At 31.2% G+C, this 26,036-nt stretch overlaps 11 protein-coding genes and 1 pseudogene across 12 annotated transcripts, besides 4 other annotated features; 3 read left to right on the plus strand and 9 right to left on the minus strand.

Annotated features, from left to right (window-relative positions):
* The first annotated feature begins 1,528 nt into the window (after nucleotides 1–1,528).
* TVAGG3_0317870 lies at nucleotides 1,529–3,218 on the plus strand (annotated as a pseudogene). Its single transcript has one exon. A coding segment is annotated over exon 1 (1,690 nt).
* Nucleotides 3,219–4,435: 1,217 nt separating this feature from the next.
* Nucleotides 4,436–4,463: a terminal%2Cinverted (terminal inverted repeat of Mariner transposon ID:TVAGG3_0317880).
* Nucleotides 4,436–5,739: a mobile genetic element.
* TVAGG3_0317890 (Mariner transposase) lies at nucleotides 4,516–5,643 on the minus strand (the record flags this gene model as incomplete). The annotated part of the gene is made up of 1 exon (XM_051230096.1): nucleotides 4,516–5,643. One exon carries the CDS (start codon nucleotides 5,641–5,643, stop codon nucleotides 4,516–4,518), a length of 1,128 nt encoding a protein of 375 aa, XP_051099826.1.
* Nucleotides 5,712–5,739: a terminal%2Cinverted (terminal inverted repeat of Mariner transposon ID:TVAGG3_0317880).
* Nucleotides 5,740–7,543: 1,804 nt separating this feature from the next.
* Nucleotides 7,544–9,450, minus strand: TVAGG3_0317900 (ankyrin repeat protein family; the record flags this gene model as incomplete). Its single annotated transcript, XM_001314697.1, has 1 exon — nucleotides 7,662–9,440. The coding sequence occupies one exon, from the start codon at nucleotides 9,438–9,440 to the stop codon at nucleotides 7,662–7,664; it is 1,779 nt and encodes a 592-aa protein (XP_001314731.1).
* A 1,535-nt stretch (nucleotides 9,451–10,985) lies between these two features.
* Nucleotides 10,986–11,573, minus strand: TVAGG3_0317910 (Golgi to plasma membrane protein transport; the record flags this gene model as incomplete). The annotated part of the gene is made up of 1 exon (XM_001314698.1): nucleotides 10,986–11,573. The coding sequence occupies one exon, from the start codon at nucleotides 11,571–11,573 to the stop codon at nucleotides 10,986–10,988; it is 588 nt and encodes a 195-aa protein (XP_001314732.1).
* A 316-nt stretch (nucleotides 11,574–11,889) lies between these two features.
* On the minus strand, nucleotides 11,890–12,291 carry TVAGG3_0317920 (translational elongation; the record flags this gene model as incomplete). Its single annotated transcript, XM_001314699.2, has 1 exon — nucleotides 11,951–12,268. The coding sequence occupies one exon, from the start codon at nucleotides 12,266–12,268 to the stop codon at nucleotides 11,951–11,953; it is 318 nt and encodes a 105-aa protein (XP_001314733.1).
* A 186-nt stretch (nucleotides 12,292–12,477) lies between these two features.
* Nucleotides 12,478–13,014, minus strand: TVAGG3_0317930 (Chain S Ribosomal Protein S13p/s18e; the record flags this gene model as incomplete). Its single annotated transcript, XM_001314700.2, has 1 exon — nucleotides 12,529–12,996. One exon carries the CDS (start codon nucleotides 12,994–12,996, stop codon nucleotides 12,529–12,531), a length of 468 nt encoding a protein of 155 aa, XP_001314734.1.
* A 3,453-nt stretch (nucleotides 13,015–16,467) lies between these two features.
* TVAGG3_0317940 (uncharacterized protein) lies at nucleotides 16,468–18,771 on the minus strand (the record flags this gene model as incomplete). Its single annotated transcript, XM_001314701.1, has 1 exon — nucleotides 16,589–18,754. One exon carries the CDS (start codon nucleotides 18,752–18,754, stop codon nucleotides 16,589–16,591), a length of 2,166 nt encoding a protein of 721 aa, XP_001314735.1.
* Nucleotides 18,772–18,821: 50 nt separating this feature from the next.
* Nucleotides 18,822–20,658, minus strand: TVAGG3_0317950 (phosphopantothenoylcysteine decarboxylase / phosphopantothenate--cysteine ligase family; the record flags this gene model as incomplete). Its single annotated transcript, XM_001314702.1, has 1 exon — nucleotides 19,303–20,499. One exon carries the CDS (start codon nucleotides 20,497–20,499, stop codon nucleotides 19,303–19,305), a length of 1,197 nt encoding a protein of 398 aa, XP_001314736.1.
* Nucleotides 20,659–20,882: 224 nt separating this feature from the next.
* TVAGG3_0317960 (uncharacterized protein) lies at nucleotides 20,883–21,425 on the plus strand (the record flags this gene model as incomplete). Its single annotated transcript, XM_001314703.1, has 1 exon — nucleotides 20,889–21,173. One exon carries the CDS (start codon nucleotides 20,889–20,891, stop codon nucleotides 21,171–21,173), a length of 285 nt encoding a protein of 94 aa, XP_001314737.1.
* Nucleotides 21,426–21,499: 74 nt separating this feature from the next.
* Nucleotides 21,500–22,064, minus strand: TVAGG3_0317970 (RNA-binding domain, RBD family-containing protein; the record flags this gene model as incomplete). The annotated part of the gene is made up of 1 exon (XM_001314704.1): nucleotides 21,525–22,064. The coding sequence occupies one exon, from the start codon at nucleotides 22,062–22,064 to the stop codon at nucleotides 21,525–21,527; it is 540 nt and encodes a 179-aa protein (XP_001314738.1).
* A 293-nt stretch (nucleotides 22,065–22,357) lies between these two features.
* Nucleotides 22,358–22,867, plus strand: TVAGG3_0317980 (cytoplasmic translation; the record flags this gene model as incomplete). The annotated part of the gene is made up of 1 exon (XM_001314705.2): nucleotides 22,450–22,725. One exon carries the CDS (start codon nucleotides 22,450–22,452, stop codon nucleotides 22,723–22,725), a length of 276 nt encoding a protein of 91 aa, XP_001314739.1.
* A 1,220-nt stretch (nucleotides 22,868–24,087) lies between these two features.
* On the minus strand, nucleotides 24,088–24,689 carry TVAGG3_0317990 (uncharacterized protein; the record flags this gene model as incomplete). The annotated part of the gene is made up of 1 exon (XM_001314706.1): nucleotides 24,270–24,689. One exon carries the CDS (start codon nucleotides 24,687–24,689, stop codon nucleotides 24,270–24,272), a length of 420 nt encoding a protein of 139 aa, XP_001314740.1.
* A 118-nt stretch (nucleotides 24,690–24,807) lies between these two features.
* Nucleotides 24,808–25,849: a mobile genetic element.
* Between the last annotated feature and the right edge of the window lie 187 nt (nucleotides 25,850–26,036).

Below are 26,036 nucleotides of genomic sequence, written 5' to 3' on the forward strand. Positions count from 1 at the left end.
AATTAATAAAATAATAAAGATAATATGGGATAAAGTCAAAGGCTGTGTTGGAAGTAGGTTAAACCTTCATTGACAAATTGAACAGAAGGTGTGGGTGAGACTGTTAGCTAATTTCTGGGGAAAATAGAAATGCAATTTGAGCTAAAATTGATTTGGAATGGTGAAAAACAAGGAGTGTTAGGGTGAAATGAAAATAAATTAATAGCCCATTGATCTTTTTTGAAAACTTCTTTGAAAAAATATCATTAAATGAAGCTCATTAAAATTGATTTTTCGCCAATTCAATTTTTAGTCACTTTTTCCTTTTTCTATAGAACCGTTAAAAGTGCAAAAAGGATCATTGCATATTTTGAAGGCAGATAAAGAATGTAACATTTTTTACACTTTTTGAGCGAAGCTCAAAAAGTGTAAAAAAGGTAGTAAATTTTTGGTGGAAAATTGGAAAATTTTTGGTTGAAAAGTCTTTAACATCTCATATTTTTGGTTGATGTCCAAGGGAGAAATTAACCAAACTCATTATGACAAATTGATGGAGATTTTTACAGGATATAATGATGTCTACAATACTTTGTACAGGCTGAAAACAAATGACGAAGAAAAATTCAACGCAATATACAAAAAATCAAACAAAACCTGATTGACTCTTATCAAATTCAGCCTGATGTGATTATCAATGATATATCCGAACTTTCAATTTATAACAACCGCTACATGAAGTCATATTTAGCGATTGCCAAACAAATTGTTGACGAATACCATCTAAATCAGGTCAACAAAATCAGCACAGTTTTTAATTACCTTTTCTACAAAGAATACAACATAGTATTGAATGAAAAGGAGGAAAAAAGTTTTAACGATTTTGAAGATTCTCATTATTCATCTGATATTCACGAACAAAATACAATTTACTGATCTATTATGGATGATGACAAAATATCATTGATAAATTTTACAGAAAGAGAAGGATTTGATAAAAATCAAAAATTAAAAAGTAAATTATATCCATATTCAAATGAAGGTCTTTCATTACTTGAATTATGTTGTTATCATGGATCTGTTGATTGTTTTAAGATCTTAATAACGAAATTTCAATCAGAAATCACTCCAGATTGTCTTAGATTTTCGTTTTTGAGTGGAAATCAAGACATTATGAATGAATGCTTGAAAGTACAAAAACCAGATGATGTATGCATGAAATATGCAATAATATCACACAACATTGATTTCGTAACATTTTTGATGAATGAACACAACATAGAAATTGATTTAGAATCGTGCTCTAAATACAATAATCTTCAATCATTTTTAGTTTACTTGGATCAAACAAATGACATCAACGCATGTTTTGTTTATTCTCCGAATTTCCATCTTTCATCACTTTTAGAATATTTTATTTCAAATGGAGCAGATATCAATGCTAAAGACGAAGATGGATGTACCCCTCTTCATTGGGCAGCCGATTATAATAGTAAAGAAACTACAGAAATTCTTATTTCAAATGGAGCAGATATCAATGCTAAAAACGAAGATGGATGTACCCCCTCTTCATTTTGCAGCCAGAGATAATAGTAAAGAAACAGCCGAAATTTTTATTTCAAATGGAGCAGATATCAATGCTAAAACTAAAGATGGATTGACCCCTCTTCATTATGCAGCCAATAATAATAGTAAAGAAACAGCCGAAATTCTTATTTCAAATGGAGCAGATATCAATGCTAAAACTAAAAATGGATTGACCCCTCTTCATTGGGGAGCCAGATATAATAGTAAAGAAACTACAGAAATTCTTATTTCAAATGGAGCAGATCTCTATGCTAAAGACGTAGCTGGATGTACCCCTTTTCATTATGCAGTCAGATATAATAGTAAAGAAACAGCCGAAATTCTTATTTCAAATGGAGCAGATATCAATGCTAAAGACAAAGATGGATGTACCCCTCTTCATTTTGCAGCCAGAGATAATAGTAAAGAAACAGCCGAAATTTTTATTTCAAATGGAGCAGATATCAATGCTAAAACTAAAGATGGATTGACCCCTCTTCATTATGCAGCCAATAATAATAGTAAAGAAACAGCCGAAATTCTTATTTCAAATGGAGCAGATATCAATGCTAAAAACGAAGATGGATGTACCCCTCTTCATTGGGCAGCCAATAATAATAGTAAAGAAACAGCCGAAATTCTTATTTCAAATGGAGCAGATATCAATGCTAAAGACAAAGATGGATGTACCCTCTTCATTATGCAGCCAGATATAATAGTAAAGAAACAGCCGAAATTCTTATTTCAAATGGAGCAGATATCAATGCTAAAAACGAAGATGGATGTACCCCTCTTCATTATGCAGCCAGATATAATAGTAGTAAAGAAACAGCCGAAATTCTTATTTCAAATGGAGCAGATATCAATGCTAAAGACAAAGATGGATGTACCCCTCTTCATTGTGCAGCCAGAATAATAGTAAAGAAACAGCCGAAATTTTTATTTCAAATGGAGCAGATATCAATGCTAAAACCAAAGATGGATGGACCCCTCTTCATTATGCAGCCAATAATAATAGTAAAGAAACAGCCGAAATTCTTATTTCAAATGGAGCAGATATCAATGCTAAAGACGAAGATGGATGTACCCCTCTTCATTGGGCAGCCAATAATAATAGTAAAGAAACAGCCGAAATTCTTATTTCAAATGGAGCAGATATCAATGCTAAAGACAAAGATGGATGTACCCCTCTTCATTATGCAGCCAGATATAATAGTAAAGAAACAGCCGAAATTCTTATTTCAAATGGAGCAGATATCAATGCTAAAAACGAAGATGGATGTACCCCTCTTCATTGGGCAGCCGATTATAATAGTAAAGAAACTACAGAAATTCTTATTTCAAATGGAGCAGATATCAATGCTAAAGACAAAGATGGATGTACCCCTCTTCATTATGCAGCCAGATATAATAGTAAAGAAACAGCCGAAATTTTTATTTCAAATGGAGCAGATATCAATGCTAAAACTAAAAATGGATTGACCCCTCTTCATTGGGGAGCCAGATATAATAGTAAAGAAACTACAGAAATTTTTATTTCAAATGGAGCAGATATCAATGCTAAAGACGTAGCTGGATGTACCCCTCTTCATTATGCAGTCAGATATAATAGTAAAGAAACAGCCGAAATTCTTATTTCAAATGGAGCAGATATCAATGCTAAAGACAAAAATTGACGTACCCCTCTTCATTATGCAGCCAGATATAATAGTAAAGAAACAGCTGAAATTCTTATTTCAAATGGAGCAGATATCAATGCTAAAGACAAAGATGGATGTACCCCTCTTCATTATGCAGCCAGATATAATAGTAAAGAAACAGCCGAAATTTTTATTTCAAATGGAGCAGATATCAATGCTAAAGACAAAGATGGATGTACCTCTCTTCATCACAAAAGTATATAGTCGGGAGAAAAAGGTATAAACGGGGCAAAAAGGTGTAACCCTTGATATTTAGAAGCCAATATTAATATAAATAGTATCCTTACATTGAGTATATTTGGGCTGTGCATTCAAAACAAAAACTTAAAAATATGTAAATTTAGATAATTTAATTTTTTAAAAAAACTTAATAAGACTCAAAAAATCATTGCTAGTAAATTAAAATAGTATATAAGCAATATCTTTATTCATTTTTGCCAATGAAACTTACAATTCTTTGAATAATTTGCAAGAATTCTATTCTTGTTGGCTTTCATTAAGGCCATGTGTAAAAATATTGTGATTTTTACTGGATCCTTTGGACTGTAACCGGTCTAAATTGACTTCAGCGGGCATAAACCAAATAAATTTCATTATTTGGCTTTTTTCTTCGATAAATATTAAGGAGAATGATCTAAATCATATGTGGAACCGTAACATTAAGTGATCATGTGTTGATCCATCAAGAAAATCAGTAGTTGGAGTTGGATAATCCATAATGATTTATCAAGTTTTATTTTTATGAATTTTGTTCATTCATATGAATACATTCGTACAAACTATCGTTGTCTGATAAATTAACATTTTTTGTGATTTTATCGTATTATTTGCTTGTCAAGGTAAAAAGTTAACATCTTTTGTCGGGAAAAGTTATTATAAATCATTATATATTATCTTAAAATTTGAATTAAAGTCAGATGAGTGTAAGTGCAGCCTTAAAATTTCGTAGTTTTATGCATTTGAAGAAATATTGAATGTATTCTTTGAGAAAAGATAATACAAATTCGCCGATATCCATCTATTTGAGATATCTTCTTGAAGTATAACAATCTTTGTGTTATCATCATCAAACTTTAAATCTTACTTAATGGGTATCTTTGCTTTGTTTGTTCTATCGATCTCGATGATTTTGCTGATGATCTTATCGCTTTCCTAATCAAATGTATACATTTATATAATGACTCTCTTTGATATAGGGTGTCCAAAGGTGTGTTTAGCACAAACCTGAATACTGCGAATAGAAATAAACAAGTTACATATATATAAAGTTTATTTAAATATAATCACCATTGGATTCAATCACGCGTTCGCAGCGATCGATCCAGGCTTGAAAGACACGCTTTAAATCATCATGAGAAAATTGCTCAAATTGCTCTCTTACAAAATTTTCAAGATCATCTGGACTCGCGAATTCGCGTCCTTCAGCTCTCTTTTTTAGCGTGCCGAATAAATAAAAGTCAGAGGGTGCAATATCAGGTGAATAAATTGGGTTTGGAACAACTTTGACATTGTTTTCCACCAAGTAATTCATTACCTTATGACTTTTGTGAACTCTTGAATTATCAAAATGAATTGCAAACTTTTGTTTTTGTTGTTTGGATTTCTCAAACTCATCAGAATTGATAATTTGAGTAAGAACATTGTCAATTAGATACTGAGCATTCATCGTATTAGGTTTTTGAAGAATATCAATTGCGATGATGCCATTCACGCCCCAAAAAACCGACAACATCATCATTGGTGTGTCAATTTTTTTCTTCGGGAATGTTTGCGGATTTTCATCCTTCGGGATCCACATGATTTTGGCTTCTGTTGCATATTGAAACCAAGACTCGTCCCCTGTTACTAAAAAGCGAAACTTCTTGGATTGATACGCACCCAATATAGAGAGGAGCTCTTTCGAAGATTGGACTCTAGATTTTTTTTGAACTGAATTAAGGTTGTGCGGAACCCAACGTGTATACGCTAGTTTGTAGTTCAAATAATTGTGCAGATAACAACTGACTGTTGTACGTGGTATCTTTGTCATCTCCTCTATCCTTCTGAGTGATGCTCTTGGGTCTTCATCTAGCGCTTGAAGAATTGCTTTGATTTTTCTTTGATCCGGCGATTTTTTGTCAATTTTTATGATGGGCGCCTTTTTGTTCATGAAGTGATACATCCTAACATGATACGTTACAGTGGAATAGCTAGGAGCATCCATACCGAAGCATTTTACCAATGTCTCGTAGATTTTTTTACAGTCTTTGCATTTTTTTGCAAGAGCGAGGATGTTTTCTTTATGATTCATTAAAAAAATGAAAAAAATCCCGCCAAAATTTCCCGCGAAACCGCCTCTTGTCTCAAAATTCATTTTATATCCCGGCATGGCGCCAAAATACAACATACTCATCATATACATATATTCATATTTTTTATTATATATTTATAATCAGCATATATCTCCTTTAATAGTCTCATATAGAGCGCTGTGCTAAACGCACCTTTGGACACCCTATATCTTGAGTATTCTATTCGTAATGTCATACTGCTGAATTTATATCCATATTTGTTAAGAAATCTGCGCATTAATCGATTATTCCGTATTTATTAAATGCGAATCAACTTCAGAAGGATGGTCTATTAACTTTGACTGCAAGGCAAGAGAACTGTTTGTCCAACAAAGAAATTTTTATCTTGAATCAATATCATCAATTTCTTAAATGTCATTTAATCAATGAGTTATGTGTTTTTCATCTAAAAATTATGTTTTCTAAATTTCAGTTTTCAAGTTTTAAGTTTTAAAATTGCGAGTAATTGAATCATAATAAAGATTTACACTTTCAATTTTATATTTCGAAATCAAAATTGAGAATAAAGACATCACAAACAACGAATTCAGTATTCGTTCTTCAATATTTTCTTGCATTTATTCAACATCAATTTTATACTAATTCTCAGCACTCAGAGAAAACAACAATCGTGAATTGATTCTCTTGCATTTATTGTTATTTTATTCATGTTGAAGAATAAGAACTCCATTGACAATTTGTATGCTTATTAAGCTTTAAAATGAGAATATTTGATGTCATTTTTGAAATTTGGTTATTCTGAGGATTTTTAGTAAATTGTTATGCATTAACTATTAACTATTAACTATCTGAATGATATTGTTAGTGCGCACATTATTCTTATCGAATAACCGAGATTGAACAAAAATTTTTCAAATTTGAACAATTCAGGATGAAAAATTCACATCAAGAAAGAAATGTCTGGAATCATAAAGCTAATATTGAACAATTCCATGCAGATAAGCTTTTTCGACGCAATAATGCTTGGAGTGATAAAACTTTTTAAAATCTTTTGATGAGCTCTGGAACTATTTGGTTCGAAGAGGACTTTCCGATATGACATCATACCGATCTTCTCAATGTAGCATTCGTGAAGTATGATCTTGCTCTGATGGCTCGTACTCCGCGAAACAAAAAATTTGAAATGATGAATTAAAATTGAGAGAAGATGGGAAGTGTTTCGACAGAAAATTTGATAGAAAAGGGTAATTTTTCTTGCAGAAATAGAAAGTATATATTGTAAAAATAGTTACTGTGGAAGTCCCTAGTCCAGGAATACGATTATTTATCTGAAAAAATAAAATAATCGTCTGACAAGGGTAAATTTATTTCCTAACCATTATGTTTAACATAATAAGGACTTCTTTTTTGTATGTTTTTTAAAAATTGTGATGAAGTAAACCTTTGAAAAATTCTCTTAAAATTAAACCCGAATTTAAAAAGAAAATATGGATGTTTTTATAAGTTACATTTATTTATGATTCATAATTTCATTAAATTTTTAATATTTGGATAATTTGCAAATTTCTCAAAATTGCATGCATATATGATCTTCATACTTTAAAATCTTTCTATATATCCACATATCTATTAATATACAAAGTGACAATGAAAATTTCGATATGAAAAACGATTTGAAATATATTTGAGTGTAAAAAGTGATAGATTCGATAACAAACAATACCAATATATTTATTATGCTACATGATATTTACTCACCAAGCCACATGCTCGGGCGTTGAGGTCTGGGGTCGAAACACTTCTTGGGAAGTAAAAAATTTTGAAATAGAGTATGTAAATTTTGAATGCATTACTTACGAATTTATTGTTCAAATATTAATGGTTTCATATAAAGGAATAATAATTTCATGAATCAAATTTAGATTTTCCAAATGTGATTAAAATTTCTTTCATTTTAGACAACATAAGTTACAATTGAATAGTATATCATTATTTCCCTCATTTATTAAAACTTTGACATGTTTATCGTGCCTTCGACAGCTTTGTCACAACAGCAATAAGTATTTCGGGAGACTGTATATTGAAATTTTTATTCAAATGATAAATTATAATTAATTTTACTAATTAATCATATTGAAGACAGATATTTTTTGATAACACGATTTCCGCAATCAAAACATGTGTTTCCATATTTATTCTTTGCTTCTTTGTTAGCTCCAACTGAGATAAGATATTTAACAACTTCAAGATGACTATAAAATGATGCAATAATGAGTGGTGTAAATCCATCATTATTCTTTGCTTCTTTATCAGCTCCAACAGAGATAAGATATTTAACAATTTCAAGATGACCATTTAATGATGCATAAATGAGTGGAGTTCCTCCATTATTATTCTTTGCGTCTTTATCTGCTCCAACTGAGATAAGATATTTAACAACTTCAAGATGACCATTTTCTGATGCTAAAATGAGTGGATTATCTCCATATTTATTCTTTGCTTCTTTATCTGCTCCAACTGAGATAAGATATTTAACAACTTCAAGATGACCATTTAATGATGCATAAATGAGTGGAGTTCCTCCATCATTATTCTTTGCTTCTTTATCTGCTCCAACTGAGATAAGATATTTAACAACTTCAAGATGACCATTTAATGATGCATAAATGAGTGGAGTATATCCATCATTATTCTTTGCTTCTTTATCTGCTCCAACTGAGATAAGATATTTAACAACTTCAAGATAACCATTTTGTGATGCATAAATGAGTGGAGTATATCCATCATTATTCTTTGCTTCTTTATCTGCTCCAACTGAGATAAGATATTGAACAACTTCAAGATAATCATTATATGATGCTCTAATGAGTGGAGTTTCTCCATTATTATTCTTGATTTCGATATCAAAACCATGTTCAACAAGGCGTTCAATAAGTCTGAGTTTTCCATCTTGTGCAGCTTTATGAATAATATAAAATCCGTCTGAATCTTTTGTTTCTGCAAGTTCATTGAATGCAATTGATGACATAATTCGATTATCGTCTTTTGATATTTCATCTAAGAATTTATATATATTCGAGAAATCGTTTGATTTCTCTAGTTCAGAAATATTTTGTAAAAATTCGTTTTGAATATTGTAACGAATATAATTATGTTTTGGAGGTCTTGATCGCAATAATGAATCATGGAATGAGCTGATGATGATATTATAGTTATTTTCGTTACTCAAGTTTTGAATTTCATCAATTATTTGTTTGCTGCAAAACTCTAATCGAATGTGTTCAATCAGTTGATAAAATGTTTCACTTTCTCTTGCAAGACAAATGACAAATTTCGCTAATGAATCTTCATCTTTGATTTTCAGTTTATCACTCTTGATTATTCTTTGGACAATGTCAAATCCAACTTTCTTAGATATCGTCTTGAATTTATTCTCATCGATTTCAAAGAAATGTGAAGATATGAAATCTGAACATTCATTTGTCTTTTCTTCTGAAGATATGTCGAAATAGAATTCGAGTAAATCAAAACAATTATTTATATCAATATTTGTATTATCGATGAAATGATTTTTGTAAAATTCAATTAGATCATTAATATCAAGTTTCACTCCAATATGAAAGAGATCTTTACAAACACTTTCGTCGCATTCAACGTCTCTTTTCCGATATTGAAGGATGTCTTTCAAGATATTGTATGTATCTTGCGTTTCTATTTCTGTAGTAATATCAATATTGACATTATTATTGTCTAAAAGATAGTTTGCATAAAACATTTTTGAAATCGCAACTGCGAAGTATTTGTTAATGATGAATTCGACGTTATTGATTGTTAGAGTAACCTTTTCGCACGTTTTGCAGTCATTAATCCTCTGAAGGATTTGATTCTTAAGTTGAAACAATACCATTGAAGAAAAATTGCTGGATAATTTATAATTTTTTTTTCTAAAATTTTTGAATGAAATTGACCATATTTCCTCAAGTCCTGAAATATCAAATACGTCGTAAAGATCAAATCCAGGATCATCAAATATTTGTGTTAATCAACCATCCATCAAATAAAAAAAAATTGAAACTATGTGAATTCTAGTGCTAATGGAATCTATTAGATGGAGTTTTCGTTTGCAATAAGGGTTTCGTTTTGCGAAAAAAACGTACAATACGCAATTTCGCTAAAAAAACATTTAGCTAGCAATTTCGACCTTTGACTCCACTCAAGACGTCACTTTTTTAATTTTGCGGTATCATATTTTTGGGAAATCTTTATGAATATTATATAAAAAGTCTCTTTAATATCTATATTTCATATTTTTATCGATTTTTAAAGTTTTTGCGAAAAGTATTCAATTATTTTTGCTATTTGGTCGGGTAAATGTCAGATTTGCGACATTTTCTGATATGATATTCAGATTCTACGTTGATAATAATGCTTATAGAACCCTCTTGCTATTGTGTCAAAATTGCGAAACCGATAGCAAAAATATCTCGCAATATCAAAATTGAGATATTGAGTGAATTATGCATTATAGAGATTAAAAATCTTATTTGTGAAAACATCTCATCAGTTTCTAGCTAATTCAAAAATCTTTACTATCTTATTCGATTAAAATGAAAAGGGAATAGTTTCATTATGCTTTAAATGATAGCCTTATAATATAATCATAGTTTTCGCTCAATATGCAGCATTTTTTTTTCGAAATCTATGGTCAATGTCCTAAATACTGATTGCTTTGCATTCATATCTCTTACATTTTCTATACCCACATCACTATTCATTGCTATTCCTATCTTTTTCATTTTTGTTTGTTTCTCATAATTTCTCAAAAAACATGATAACTTGATATTTGTAAATATCATACTTTATAACGTAAATAAGAACTTGACCTATTAAGAAAAGCAGTAATGAAAAGAAAATCTGAAATTCATAAAAATTACAAGTTTCTGATGACAATTAGCTTAATTAAACCAGGTACAAGATTATATAATTGTATTTTCTATCCAATTATCCATATAATATCTTATCCAGAAAAAATAACTTGATCAATACCAAATGATTTTTTAACTAGTAAATAAAGTATTTTCTTTACACACACATTGTATATCATAGTTTTTTTTTGGTTTCGCAAAACATCCAAAAACAAATATGCTATAAAAGTGACAATTTTAGCAAAACGAAACCCTTATTTGCAACCATTTTTCAAAAATATATTTGATTTGAAAATTAATTTTACACAATTTCTCGGGCATTAAATGCAAGGAGCTATATGTATACTAGTATATTCCTAAATACTCTAATATATGTTATACATTGACGGATAGTAAGAAATGAACATATATTTAAAATATTATTGGTTTTAAATGTGAATAAGCAAGTATTAAATGATCTAAAGACTAAATACATTATAATATTGAACTATTTTAACTCAGTAAAGAATAAAAAACAAATTTTATTTTCAATTAAGAACTTTCATGTTTGTTTGACTAACAAAGTTACTACTAGTTTGATCTGGACTGAAATTACTTTGGAATGCAGGTTTTGCAAAGTTAACTATCCAATGTTGGAATTGATCAATTCCTTCTCCTGTTTTTGAGGAGAATAGAATGCATTGGAATTTCTTTGTATTTTTCATGATTTCTTTAACAATAACTGTAGGTTTTACTTGTGTTTCATCTTCAACTAAATCCATTTTCGTACATAAGAATATAAAAGGAATATCACTAATTAAATGAGACTTCATAAGATCTTCAAAGTATTCTCTGATTTCTTCTATTTTTGATAATTGAGTAGCATCGATAATGAAAATTGCTCCTCCAAAGCCAATAATTATGTCATCAGCATTAGACGAGCTAACATATTGTTGTGGAAAGTCCCAAAGATATACAAATGTCTTATCAAAAATTGCAGTATCTTGATACTCTTCTGTTGTAGGTTCTGTTTGTCCCATGTCTCCATAGCATATTTTCTTAACAAAACTCGTTTTTCCAGCTCCTTGGAGACCAAAAACAGCAAGCCTGTATTCTGTTACTTGACCACTAATCATAATAATGAGGACCACACTTCAAATATAACTCTAATTATTCATATTGGGAGCTTTGACTAATATGGTGTAGCTCTAAACAAACAAAAATCCAAAAAAAAATCAGCAAATCATGTCAAAGAGGATTTGCAAATATCAAGTCATTAACAAGGTTATATCCAAAATGATAAAGGTGTGTTTATCAAAAGAATTTTGAATATTGAAAATATTATTCATGATTATTTTTGGAATACTTATTACACAGATCAACTTTCTATTGAGATAGAAAATGATGTGATCAAATCTTGATAATTATGTGTTTAAATAATTATCGATATATGTATGAATTAATTTTATAAAAAAAGTTAATTTGTTTTGTAATAAAGAAAACGAGACATGCTTTAGAAGTCGAACATGTCACCAAGGTCGAGTGGGGCGGCTGGTTCTTCCTCCTTCTTCTCTTCCTCCTTTGGAGCCTCTTCAGCGGCAGCAGCACCACCGGCAGCAGCGGCAGCTGGGGCAGCACCACCAGCAGCGCCGTTCTTGACGAGCTCTGTGACGTCGTGGTTCTTGAAGTAATCGGCGAAAAGATCAACCCAGTAGTTCTCAAGCTGGACGTTGGCAGCCTTGATGAGGGTGTTTAATTTTTCGGCTGTGATCTCGATACCATCGTCGTTGAGGATAAGGGCGGCGTAAACGCAGGCGAGTTCAGCAGACATCGTAAAGGAGGGCCAAACCGCTTTTTCGATTGAATTTCATGATAGTGCTATTTTTGTTGATCTGAAGAGTGATTTATTGATTATGCTTGATTTGTTTTGAAATTCATATCAAACTCCTTCGCACTTTTATGATTTGAAATTTCAATCAAAACCTTTGGTGATATATTTGGGATATGTCTTATTAGGGTACGAAGGCTGTAGTAATGTTTGTAGTGATTGTTATTTTAAAATTTTGTAAATTTCGTTCCAATAAAAAGTGTTTAATCTTTCTTGCGTTCAACACCAAGGGCACCACCACGGCGGCCAGTAGACTTTGTGCACTGGCCACGGACCTTAAGGCCGAGACCATGGCGGATACCACGTTTCATACGCATCTTCTTCATACGCTCGATTTCAGCACGAATGTTAGCACCGAGATCTGTAGCAACCCAATGAGTGTTCTGGCCTGTAGCGCGGTCGAAGCGGCGGTTGAGCATCCAAACTGGGATCTGGTGCTCTGTTGGGTTTTGGATGATAGAAACGATGAGCTCTTCTTCCTTTGGTGTGAGTGTACCAGCACGGCGGAGTGGATCAAGGCCAGCGCGGCGAACAACGGCATATGCGAATCTGCGGCCAATACCAGAGATGTTTGTAAGAGCAAGGTAGAGTGGGCGGCGGCCATCAACGTTTGTTGAAAGCATACGGACCATATCACGGAATGCTGCTGGATCAGTTACTTCGATAGGCATCCTTCAGAAAAGAACGAGCCATTCACTTTACAACTATTGAATTTAAGATCATGCAAAATTTTATGATATTGAGGATATTTTAGGAAATTTCAATAAAAACTGTCATAAATGCGTATATGAACCATATATATATTATTACTTCGATGATTCATAAAATATGATTCCAAATGAAGAGATCCACTAATCTTTTGTATGTTTGCATTTTCCACATGAGCTTGAATCAATCATATATAAAAGAATACTGTATAACAATGAAGATGTCTATAACAAGAATTTGTCGTACCACAATAGCGCATTGAAAACAAAGGTGATCCCACGAAGATCTAAACGACAGATTTCAAAATAAATAAGATAAACAGAATCAGTAGGCCCCAAATATGAATGATATGATCTTAGTTTGAAAAGTTACTAAAAGAATAAAAAGATTTGTGAAATACGTTTTAATTTCCATAATTTTTATCAATTAATTATCACGTTATGATTTACATATCAAATTTAATTTCAAATATAAGTAAATATCAATATTCATTATTTGTATTTCAAATTTAAGTATGATTGGAGCTTTTGAATAAAACCATATTATTCCCAGCTTACATGATTATAGTTTATTATGTAATATCCGGTTTATCAGGTAAATAATAGATTTGAATTCTTACTTTTGAGGATTTGACTGAAAATAGTAAAATGAAAATGGATCACTACAGAATTATTTTATATTCTAATAAACCATTTTGCGTAAATGGTGGTTCTTATCATCTATCAAATTTCGTAAGAAGTCTCTTAAAAATCTTGGAGTTCTTCAAGAAACGATCTTGTTCAAGATACATGTCGAGATACTTTAATAAAATTAATCATAAATCGAAGCAAAACATCACATTTGTTAATAATTTCAAGTAATATATAAAATTCAAGATTACAATGTATACTGAATTCTAACAAAAACGAACAAAATCTCATCTCTCGACTAGAATATTAATATGATGCAGTTTTTTGTTTAGATCTAATATAAAATTGAATAAAAACTTTACTTTTACACTTTTCATTCAAGTATTTTACTAATACAGATCATGCTTTATCAATGCTTAGTACTATTCTTTTTAGAAAAAAGGATAATAAGAAAGATATTTGTGATTTAAAATAATTTTTTAAAATTTGCCTTTAACTCATCACTCTGTGATATATAAAAAGCATTCGCATTACTCATTCTGCTTAATTGATCAACTCAAAATTCCAAAAAAAATTCAAAAATGAAAATTAAAAATTTGATTTTTCTCTTCAAAAAATCAATTTTGAAAAAAATTTGGAAAATCAAAGTATTGTATAATTAATCAAATCATCAAATGAAATCGTTTTTACTCATAAAAAACATCTAATTTTTGATTTTGATATCATATTTGATAAAAACTCATTCTATAGTTGATGCAATGTCATGATTGCTGTTGGAAATATTATTTCCATAACAAAATTCTTATTTTAAGATAGTAAAATAATAAAGTTTTTATTTCAACAACAACAAGTAAATAGATGAATGGAAACGCACTATATTCGCATAATTGTAGTAACTATTGTCTATATTTGAGTTATGACTATTCCAATCAAAATGTATAAAATTAAAATCAGAAATATCAAACAATTATATTCGGTACTGTGCACTCATTATAGATGTCATCGTAATTTATAAGTAATTTATATCTAAAAGCCGACTTTTTTTTTCTTATTGCAATAATTTTCTCAAATTTTAGTAACTTTTTCTATATTCAAGTTATTTGAATATATATCATAAGCGACGTAAGAACTCAAAATTACGAGGAATTCTGTCGTTGCATTTTCGAGATGCAAAATTTCGATTTTTAATATGGGGCTTTGGCAGGTGCAATCTTGATGTTATCTCCATATAGGAGTACAGTTGCAATATAATTAAAATTAACGAAGTTGATTTTAAATTGCATAATGCTGGAGAATAACTGACAATACAACTAAGAATACTCTACAAGATAGTTGCTAATTGGAGTAATAAATTAGGCTCCACCAATCATTTCTTTCATCTCTGCCATAACGAGCAGAAAAGAAGCGATCAGTAACCCTAGGAAAAAAGAAGAAGGGTGTCACTTTTCGTGGGATTACCTTTTTGAAAACTAATAAATAATGGAATTAAAACTAACTTTTAGATAATAGAAGCGCAAGGTGAACTATAATTTTAAAGCCATGTTTTCGTTTAGAGTTAATTTTGATTTCATCTTCTATTGTTTCTTTTTCCTCTGGAAATTCAAGTCTTAGTTCTGCAAAGCATAATCCAGATGATAAATGGCGATTTCTTGAATAAAGGGATCCTGCATTTTCTCTTGTTGATGCGTATCCAATAGAGCAGGAGGTCAACATTTCAAAATAACAGCCTTGAGCTTGAATCTTTTTTGGTGGGATAGAATTAAGATTAAAAAGGAAACTAGCATTATTTCGATAAAAGCTGCAATTAATAAAATTCATATCTAGACGTTTAGAATAAATAAGGACAGGACAATTGTTTTGAAAGTAATTAAATAAAAATATTTGAAATCCAAAATCTTGAGGTTGATATCCAGCATGATATGCCTGACCAGAAAATATGTCTTCTGATGTATTGTTTGAGAAAGTCGAGTATGTTACGTTTGAGAGATTGCCACAATAAATATTGTAAATGCTACTATATACCAGTTTTGAATTAGAAACATTGATTGATTTCATATTTATTTTGCCACCCATCATGTAAATATTGAATTGCCCATTATTATTTTCATCGCCACTTAAAGTAATTGTAGAATCAAGGAAATAATTTTTCAAGGAAGTTGCTTCGAAAATTGTCGATTCTACTTTGCAATATGCACCAAAGGTTGGTGAGTTAGAGCCATAACTGCAGATTCTGTCTTGAATACATTCTCCATACTTAGTATTCAAGTATAAAGAGCCACCTTCTTCACTCTGGTGTGCGCATTCATCAAATGAGGTAGTGTCAATGAGAAATTTAAGGGTTTTGTTTGTTGTGTCTGTGATACGAATTGCTCCTGTGGTATTAAGGAAATTAAATAGGCAAAGCGATATATAAAAACTACTTGATACAGAAACATTGAGATTGTGATCTTTGTTTTTGAAAGATTTGTGCTGAATCGAAGAATCGAAGAATTCAGCCCATTGCTTGTGTAAAAATGAGAGCAATCTATAATCTTGAGTGATTTTGTTATTACTTCTATCATCACTTCAATCATCCACATGCTTAGCTTTAGAATGAATCATGCCCTTTCGTATAAAAGAAATCATATAAAAAAATGATCGGAATTTACATTTTTGAGAGAAAGTGTTAACTCAGAAAAACTTCGTACCTGATGTCCATTTCTCTTCGTCAAGCACATTTATCAAAGCATGCAAAAAATGAATTGTAATGCATGTAAAGGCAAATATGAAAAATATCAAAACAGAAATAATCAAATAAGGACGTAAAGCAGTTAATTATGATCTGTTTGTATCAGATGATGAATGTTAGGCCAAATTCTAGATTAAAAATTGATTAAAAAATGAATATTTAATAAACATTGTAAAACAATAATAAATAAATATAAAATCAATCGTGATGATTAACTTTTCTGCCACCAATTGTTCCATATCCTCCGTAACTCGATTCCTTGACTAAATTATAGTTATATACGTTGCCAGCATCAGCCCCGAGGTCACCAAATCTATAAGGACCTCTAATGATTGGTACAGTTCTTGTTGCAAACTTGCAATCTCCGCCAGGAAGATTTGAAAATTTCATACCGCCATTATTCACTGCAAGAGCCACTCTGAACTGTGTTTCTATTCTTGGATTCATTAAAAGTGCGTTAAACTTGGAAAGTGGCCCAAGTGAAGTCGAAATCTTCATTAAAATATTAGATCTAATGAAATCTCTTTCATTGTACTTATCCAACCTTGGCCTTGTTCCATAACGGCCTCCATTGTTGTAAATTACTTGTGCAACCTTTGGATTGTAGGCAATATCTAACGGAGTTCGATTATAACCGTCATATCGATTCAAATCGAGGCCATGGAATGCCAGCAATGCAGTAACCATGCCAGGATCGTCCCTACAGGCTGCAAAGTGGATCGGAGCTGCAAGTCCTGGATGTTTTGTATTATTAATATCTGCACCGCCTCTCCTGATGATCGTACTCATAATTGATGGATCTGAGTTGAAAGCGATCAAGTTTAGAACGGTTAGTCCGGTGGTCGTCACAATTTCTTCGAGAAAATCGTTTCCGCCGCATGTAACTAAGGCTCTGACTTGTGATTCGGACCTTGTTTGTATTGCTTGGGCGAAAACAGTGATTAAACTTCTCATTGGAATTTCTCCCATAATTTCTTTGACAATTTGGATCAATCTGATATCATTCGGTGGCTCTAGCCTAAGTACAAGCTTTGTCCATAGGTGTTCCAAGTTCGATCGCTGAAGAAAAGCTTTAATTACATCATCACGGCCGCGATTGAGCAAAAAGTCAATAGTTGTGTGTAGATCTGAATGAGCAATGGATACAGCGCCATGATGGAGTAAGTACAAGCTGAATAAGTCTTCTAATGAGGATTCTGATATCCAACATTGGAAGAAATTAATAGAAATGTTCATTTTCTGGACGATGTAGGCCATAGAAAGAGGTGGATATGTATATTTTTGGTCAATCATTAAGTCTTGAGTGCAAAATACCATTCTTCTGCCTAAAACATTTTCTGCAAGGAATTCTAAGCATGGAATGCTCGTTGTTGGTAATGAATAAAGCAATACATCTGATGGAAGTTGGATCTTTGAAGCAATTAGCTTAAGATTTTCTAAATCTCCATTGATAGCAACGATAATTGCAAGCTGAATCAATTTATGATCAGGTTTTCCACGAGAAATCAAGTATGAAAGGATCTTTGGTGAATTAAACATGGCGGCAATCAAATTAACTTGAGATGTTGGTTCGATACCGTAATATCTATTCAAAAACTCGTATTTATGGTTTCCAAGAACTGGATTTTCACTATTGCAGTGTTTAATGAACCAATCAATATCATCATTTAAAAGAGCTGCCAAAATGTTGTTTGTTTTGCATTTGCATTCGAGAATTGATGAAACTTCCTTGAAATTATCAGCAGCAAGATCTAAGAAGTTATTAATTTTCGATAACTCTGGTTTATCTTCTTCTTCACGGGTTTCATCGAGCAAAGCTGTTGGATTTGTAGATCTCAAGCTTCCCATTGTTCCCCAGTTTGTAAGATAATAATCTGTGGTTGGCTTGCTGTCAAATGCTAAGTAAAAGTTAAGAATATCTTGTTTATCGAATACTGAGCTAACGATAATGAGAGAGCTGATAACAGATGATTGGCCGCGTGTGCATATATCTTCGAAATTTTGACGATATTCGGCTGTTGAAAAAATTCCAAATTTAACGAAGTAAGAGAATATTTCTGTACTTGAATCAAGAACATCTTGAGGCATTGGACGTGAGTTTGGAGGTAGTGTTTGAAGCAATTGGCATAAAACCCACATTGAATAATACAATACATGAGATTTTGTCTTTGATACAACAATAAACAATTCGCAGAATCCCATAACTTGTTGGGGAAGCTGTGGAAATAGTGGAATTAGTTGTTGATGAATTTCTTTATAATTTTGTGGGTTTATTTGATTTACAAGTTCAACTCTCTTTTGCCTTTCAAGGAGCTCAGCTTTGTATGTTTCAGGAATATCAAAATTATCTAATGAGAACTCCATATTGAGTATAAATTTATTATTGTCAAAATAATATCGTAAATTTACGTGTCAAAAAAGTATTCGCCATTTCCAGAATATCGTGAAAATCATGCTTAAGTGTGTTTAATCTGCGCCTTGTCATGTACGAACATCGAAACGATTTTAAGGATTAACAACTGTTATTCGAACGCTAAGGTCTGGCCAAAAAGTGGCGGTTTTGACATTATTTTGGTTGATTTAATAGTTGAAGTCTCGTGATTTTCGGCCGATGCGTCAACCAAACACAAGGGAACATTCCAGGGATCGCACTCGTGTCGCTGTCCGGATGCTGTTTCGACATTTCTTTAATTTATAGAGACAAAATTTTATTTTTTACAAATCTTTGTTCATTGATAATTTAATCGTCTATGAAAACGTTTTACACCTTATGTCATTATTCAATATTTCTTGAATTCAAATTATGGAATTTTTATTTTTCAATTTCGAGATTTGCAAAGCTTGTAAATATATGAATTACTTTAGATAAGAATAATACAATATATTTTTACTTTATAATGAAATATTTGGAGTTATTTTTTCATCATTTCCAAAATTTTGTCAAAAATCTTCTCAGAAACCTTTTCTTTTGACATCATTTCTAGTTCGTGAGCTCCCTCCTTTGTTATTAAGGTTACCAAATTCGTATCTGTACCAAATCCAGCTCCTTGGACTTTCAAATTGTTTGCAACGATCATATCTGCTTTCTTCTTGTTTAGTTTAAGTGTGGAGTTCTCAACTAAATTCTCTGTTTCCATTGAAAATCCGCAAATAAATTGATTTTCTCTTCTATGTTCTCCTAAATACATTAATATGTCCTTTGTTCTCTTGAGTTTTATTTCAAGGTCTCCGTCCTTCTTTTTGACTTTTTCATCTGAATATTCAATTGGCGTGTAATCTGCAACTGCCGCTGCTTTAATAACGATATCCATCTGGTCGGATATTTCAGTAACTTTCTCGAACATGTGTTCGGCTGAATCTACTTCAATAATTTTGACGAATGGAGGAATTGGAGCTGAAGTCATAGCCTTAACAATTGTTACGTTAGCTCCACGAAGCATTGCTTCTTTGGCAATTGCAAACCCCATTTTGCCCGTAGAATGATTTGTAATGAATCTGACTGGATCAAGAGATTCTCGCGTAGCTCCTGCTGTGACGAGAACATTTTTTCCAATCATATCTTTGTTGCGGGCAATTACACGTTCTATGTATGAGAATATAACTTCTGGTTCTGCCATTTTTCCGCTTCCGACATCTCCACATGCAAGCATACCAGAAGATGGTTGTATGATCTCTATTCCATACTTTTGTAATGTTTTGATATTATCTTGTGTGATAGGATTTTCAAGCATTGCTGTATTCATTGCTGGAGCTACAAATTTTGGACATTTTGCAGCAAGAAATGTTGTTGTGAGCATATCATCAGCCATACCATGTGATGCTTTTGCAATGAAATTTGCAGAAGCTGGTGAAACTAAAAATATATCTGCATTCTTTGCGAGTTCAATATGTGCAATTGTATTATGGTATTCTCTATCGAATGTATCAACATGTACTTTTGTCTTTACAAGTGCTTCGAAAGTAACTGGTGTAATGAATTTCTCAGCATTCTCTGTCATGATGATATGAACAGATGCTTTGGTTTTTCCAAGCATACTTGCCAATGTAGCCATCTTGTAAGCTGCAATTCCTCCTGTTATGCCAATAACAATGTTTTTTCCTTCAAACATTTTTAATTCTGACGCTCTCAATTTTGATAGAATTTGTATTTTTATGGCAAGATGAAAGAGAATTTGTAAATGAAAGGTCGATTGTTCAATTCTGGAGTACATTGATCCATTGGCATATTGTTTACTAAGATCGCTCATCTAATTAAATATTTTGAATATCAGTTCCGATGATCGTAAATAAAAGAGCTACAAGCATGTCTTCTTACTTCGAAAGAATCCATTTTGTAGTGCTGAAGATAATAGTTTAAATGAAATGGATGTAATTGATTGGGCATTTGAATAGCCAATAAGCATTTTGGAAGATTTTCATTTAATTCACATAATATAATATGAAAGCCAATGCAACATCAATCAAATATTATTCCACTTTTTTTCTTCAAACGTTTTGAATGACTTTCGATCCTGGTCACTTCGGATTATCTGAAAAGGACAAACTTTTAACAACCAACGTTTTCAAGAGAATAGCATCAGAGTATGGTCTATCCACACCAGAAGTTAGAGAGCAAGTCCAAATTGCAACAACAATTTTCCTACATTACATCATTGATGGTTGTGTTGCCTACCATCAAAGAGATGACACAGAAAAGCCTGTATCAGTTAAAACTGCTGACATCGTTAGAACACTTGAAAATTCAGGTTTCATTACTATTGCAAGAAAATGTGCTTCACAGTAGGATCATGTTCCATTGTAATGGAATTATGTATCATGCATCTATAATTATTTAATAATATACTACATTAATTAGAATTTCTCGAAGACTTATAAGATTGTTTGTTTCATGCTTTGTATTGTTCTAATATGACTCTGGTGTAGTTTATCTATCATTTGCAAATTACGGTTGTTTATATAAAAAAATATTTATACCATTTAATTTTCTTTCCGCATAAATAACTCTACTTCTTTGTTCTAATTGGATAACACTTTGCATATAATCTATTAAATTGTCTATTTGCGATAGAAAATATGAGATATTTCTTTCATGAAAAAAAAAGTATTTATTGCGCATTGTAGAATAAAAAACATATTAATCAGAGTAAGATTCGGAACTTGAATCTGAGTAGTCCGAGTAATCAGAATCGAATTCTTGATTTTCTCCAAAACTATTTCGTAATTGCTGAGTGCGTCGTCTACGCATAAACATATGACGCTTTTTCAGCTGTATATTGGTCACTTCCTGAGGATCGTAATTAGGATTGTTAATTTCGTTAATCATTTTTTGACGTATTTTGTCAGGAGTAGGTCTGTTTATAGGCTGTCTAAGATAGTATCGTGTTAATTCTGGTGGTGGATGATCAGCAACCATGCAATAAATCGAATTTCTGCCAAACTGTGTGCCATTTAAATCAAGTGCACTTTGGCAATCATCTGGATTGTTGAATTCGGCAAAGCCTCTACCACTTATTCTATCACCGCAGTCTTTTTCGAGATCAACTCTCAATAAACGGCCTTTGCTGATCAAAAAGTCCCTAACTTGTGTTGGTGATACATTATTTGGTAAATTTGTAAGTAATAGTATCCTACCTTCATAGGGAAACGGGTTTTCGATTGGATGAATTTGAGTCATTTTATATTGACACTTTTTTCGATCAAAGATTTTATAATTGGCAACACATCATAATGCGCTATTTTTAAATTTTAATTCTCTAGTACCTAAAAATCATTATTTATGGAAAATTGCAAGTGAGATCGTTATCATTAAATCATCTCCGATAAATTAGTGCCATATTTGCTACGTTGATATGAATATTAGTATATATGATTGTTGTGCGATATATTTTTTATGATAACAATGGAAAATATCATAAATTATAGTTCGTTATTTAAATTGTCTTTGCCATATTTTGTAATCCGGGTCTCATAATAATCTATAATTGATATTCCAGCTAAAACCATCAAAAAGAATTTTTTTGGATGAAGCACCTTTTGCGGTTTTGGTCGGTCCTTTTCGAATGTCTGAGGAACAACAAAAGGTTCTTGCTCCAAAGCGTGAGTGCGGTCTCCACTCATCTGGCAAGCGTGTTAACTTCGCTCGCAAGATCGTCCACGAGCTTGTCGGCTGGCAGCCATACGAGCGCCACACAATGGATCTTATCAAGATCGAACGCCGCCGTGCTGCTCGTCAATTCCTTAAGAAGCGCCTTGGCACACACCGCCGCGCTATGAAGAAACTCAACACACTTGAAGAAGTTGTTCAGGAAGAATCTCTCCACCACCATCACGAGTAAACTGATAACATATATTTAGGATGAAATAATAACTCTTACGCAGATGATTACATTTCTTAATCATTATATAATAATAACGTGTAAAAATTATTTTTCATTAATAATGAAATGAAATTAAAGTTTGAATATGAATGAGAAATAGACTACTGTGCTTCTATGTAAGGGTTTCGTTTTGCTAAAATTGTCACTTTTATAGCATATTTGTTTTTGAATGTTTTGCGAAACCAAAAAAAAAAACTATGATATACAATGTGTGTGTAAAGAAAATACTTTATTTACTAGTTAAAAAATCATTTGGTATTGATCAAGTTATTTTTTCTGGATAAGATATTATATGGATAATTGGATAGAAAATACAATTATATAATCTTGTACCTGGTTTAATTAAGCTAATTGTCATCAGAAACTTGTAATTTTTATGAATTTCAGATTTTCTTTTCATTACTGCTTTTCTTAATAGGTCAAGTTCTTATTTACGTTATAAAGTATGATATTTACAAATATCAAGTTATCGTGTTTTTTGAGAAATTATGAGAAACAAACAAAAATGAAAAAGATAGGAATAGCAATGAATAGTGATGTGGGTATAGAAAATGTAAGAGATATGAATGCAAAGCAATCAGTATTTAGGACATTGACCATAGATTTCGAAAAAAAAATGCTGCATATTGAGCGAAAACTATGATTATATTATAAGGCTGTCATTTAAAGCATAATGAAACTATTCCCTTTTCATTTTAATCGAATAAGATAGTAAAGATTTTTGAATTAGCTAGAAACTGATGAGATGTTTTCACAAATCAGATTTTTAATCTCTATAATGCATAATTCACCCAATATCTCAATTTTGATATTGCGAGATATTTTTGCTATTGGTTTCGCAATTTTGACACAATAGCAAGAGGGTTCTATAAGCATTATTATCAACGTAGAATCTGAATATCATATCAGAAAATGCCGCAAATCTGACATTTACCCGACCAAATAGCAAAAATAATTGAATACTTTTCGCGAAAACTTTAAAAATCGATAAAAATATGAAATATAGATATTAAAGAGACTTTTTATATAATATTCATAAAGATTTTCCAAAAATATGATACCGCAAAATTAAAAAAGTGACGTCTTGAGTGGAGTCAAAGGTCGAAATTGCTAGCTAAATGTTTTTTTAGCGAAATTGCGTATTGTACGTTTTTTTCGCAAAACGAAACCCTTATTCTATGAAATAAATCTCTAATAATTTTGTTATATTGTTGAGAAAATATTATTTTTCAGTCAAAATCAAAGAAATTCATAATAGAACTGAAAACCAAGCTTAAAAATATTAAAAATAAAGACAACAAACAGTAAAAGTTTTGGTAATTCGGCGATAAATATAAACATTTTTAAAACAAATAAAATATAAACAATAAAGGAATGAAATTAAAGGAAATCTAATGTTTTTCTAATAGAATTCATGAGATTTCTTCAGAGTCAAATGATATATGATAAAAATCTTCTAGCAAATAAATAGAGAACTTTCTATGGCAAATATCGTGTTTGATCTAATACAGCTGAGATGTAGAGGTATTATATTCTCGAGATATTGGTATAACAGGTTCCGTTATAGATGATTCAACAATAATTGGTACTGAATCTGGATCATCATCATTTTGGGCATATTCCTCATGATCTGTATTTTGTTCGAGTTTCGTTGATTGTATTACAACATTTTCTTGAGCAAATGCTGGATTTAGCTTGTTTAATTGATCTGTTTCTAACTCAATTTTTGGAAAATTTACTTTATCTTCTGTGTTTTCTATTGGAGATTTTAATAAAAGATCTAATTGTAATTTATTTTCAAATGGAATTATTTTATCTATTTGCCCTCTTTTTCCAATGTAGCATAACTTGCCGGATCCGTCTATACTGCTGTCTTTTTCAAAATAGATAATGCGAGGATTGATTAGTTTTTTTCTCCCCATAAAAATTCTGAAAAAATTTTTTATGGCTTTGGTAGACAAAATTGAGGAAATAGAAATTATCTTGAAATCAATATGTATAATTATTGCGGTGTTAAAGTGGAAAAAGGCGACCGTTTAAGGGTGCACCCGTATGTACGTTTATTTGAGAGGAGGAGGATTACCCTCTCAATTTTGAGGGATTCGTTAGTTTATTTTCTCGATGAATATGCAATAAAATTTGATTTTTACCTTATCAATATACTTCATATAATATACACATGTTCATGTAAAAACTTTTTTCCAAAATCCTCAGGAATTAAGGGATTTTTGAATTTTAAGAATTTTTTTCGAATTTTTTCGAAAAAAAAATATTTTCACAACAGCCTTAACGGCTAAGATTTAGGAACAATGTTAAGTATCAAAAAGAAAGGAGGTCTGATATAGACAACATATATCGTTGAAGGTTGAAAAAAATCTCTAATATTTGAGCCCAAAATTTCAAATTTTAATTTTTTGAAAAAAGAGGCCACCCGTATGTACGTTTATTTGAGAGGAGGAGGATTATATTTTTGAAAGGGTGAAACATTATGAATATGTTAATTATATAATAATATGTATTATTATAAAAAAGAAAAAATAATGCACGTTAAAATTTTTCTTTCTTGATTTTTTACAAAATCTACTTAGAATTATGCAAAATATGACTAAATAATTATAAATTTCAAGTTAAATTTTAATTTTGATAAATAATTTAAATTTCAAAATATCAAGTTCAGTTCGACTATGTATGTAGTAATTCCTCAATAAAGTGCCAAAACCCTATTAAAATATATGAACATTTTCAACATTTTAATGTTTTTATTTAAAAATTTGATGGAATATGAGCTTCAAACAATTATTATGTAAATAAAAATAATTAAATATATGTATTTATTCGTATTACAACCGTAGTAAGTCGATTCTTCCTTTCTTCTACTGAGATTTGAATTTGATTTCGAATTGTAAAGAGATTCAAAGGGAAAATACTAGCGGATAAAAACTACCTCCATGAAAGGGTCATAATGGAGTCAAGTTGTATTTTTTGATATTTTTTGCTTTTCGAGCCTAAATAGGTAGCCAAGATAATGCCTAAAAATAAGGTTCTAAATTCTGAAGTTTACATGATCCTCTCGTGTGCACCCTTAAGATAAGGAAATTAAAAATTCCAATATCTAATTAATTAAAAACAAAGAGTCTATGTCACTAAATATACACTACAGTTGCTTCCAATGAGAAGCCTATGCTTAATTGTCGATCAGGTATCAGGATGAATTCATCTTTAGCATCAGAATACTCAAATAAATAAGTCTGGAAAAGTTCCAATACTCA

The sequence above is a fragment of the Trichomonas vaginalis genome, chromosome V, assembly GCF_026262505.1.
Source record: "Trichomonas vaginalis G3 chromosome V, whole genome shotgun sequence".
In the NCBI taxonomy this organism is placed as follows: Eukaryota; Parabasalia; order Trichomonadida; family Trichomonadidae; genus Trichomonas; species Trichomonas vaginalis.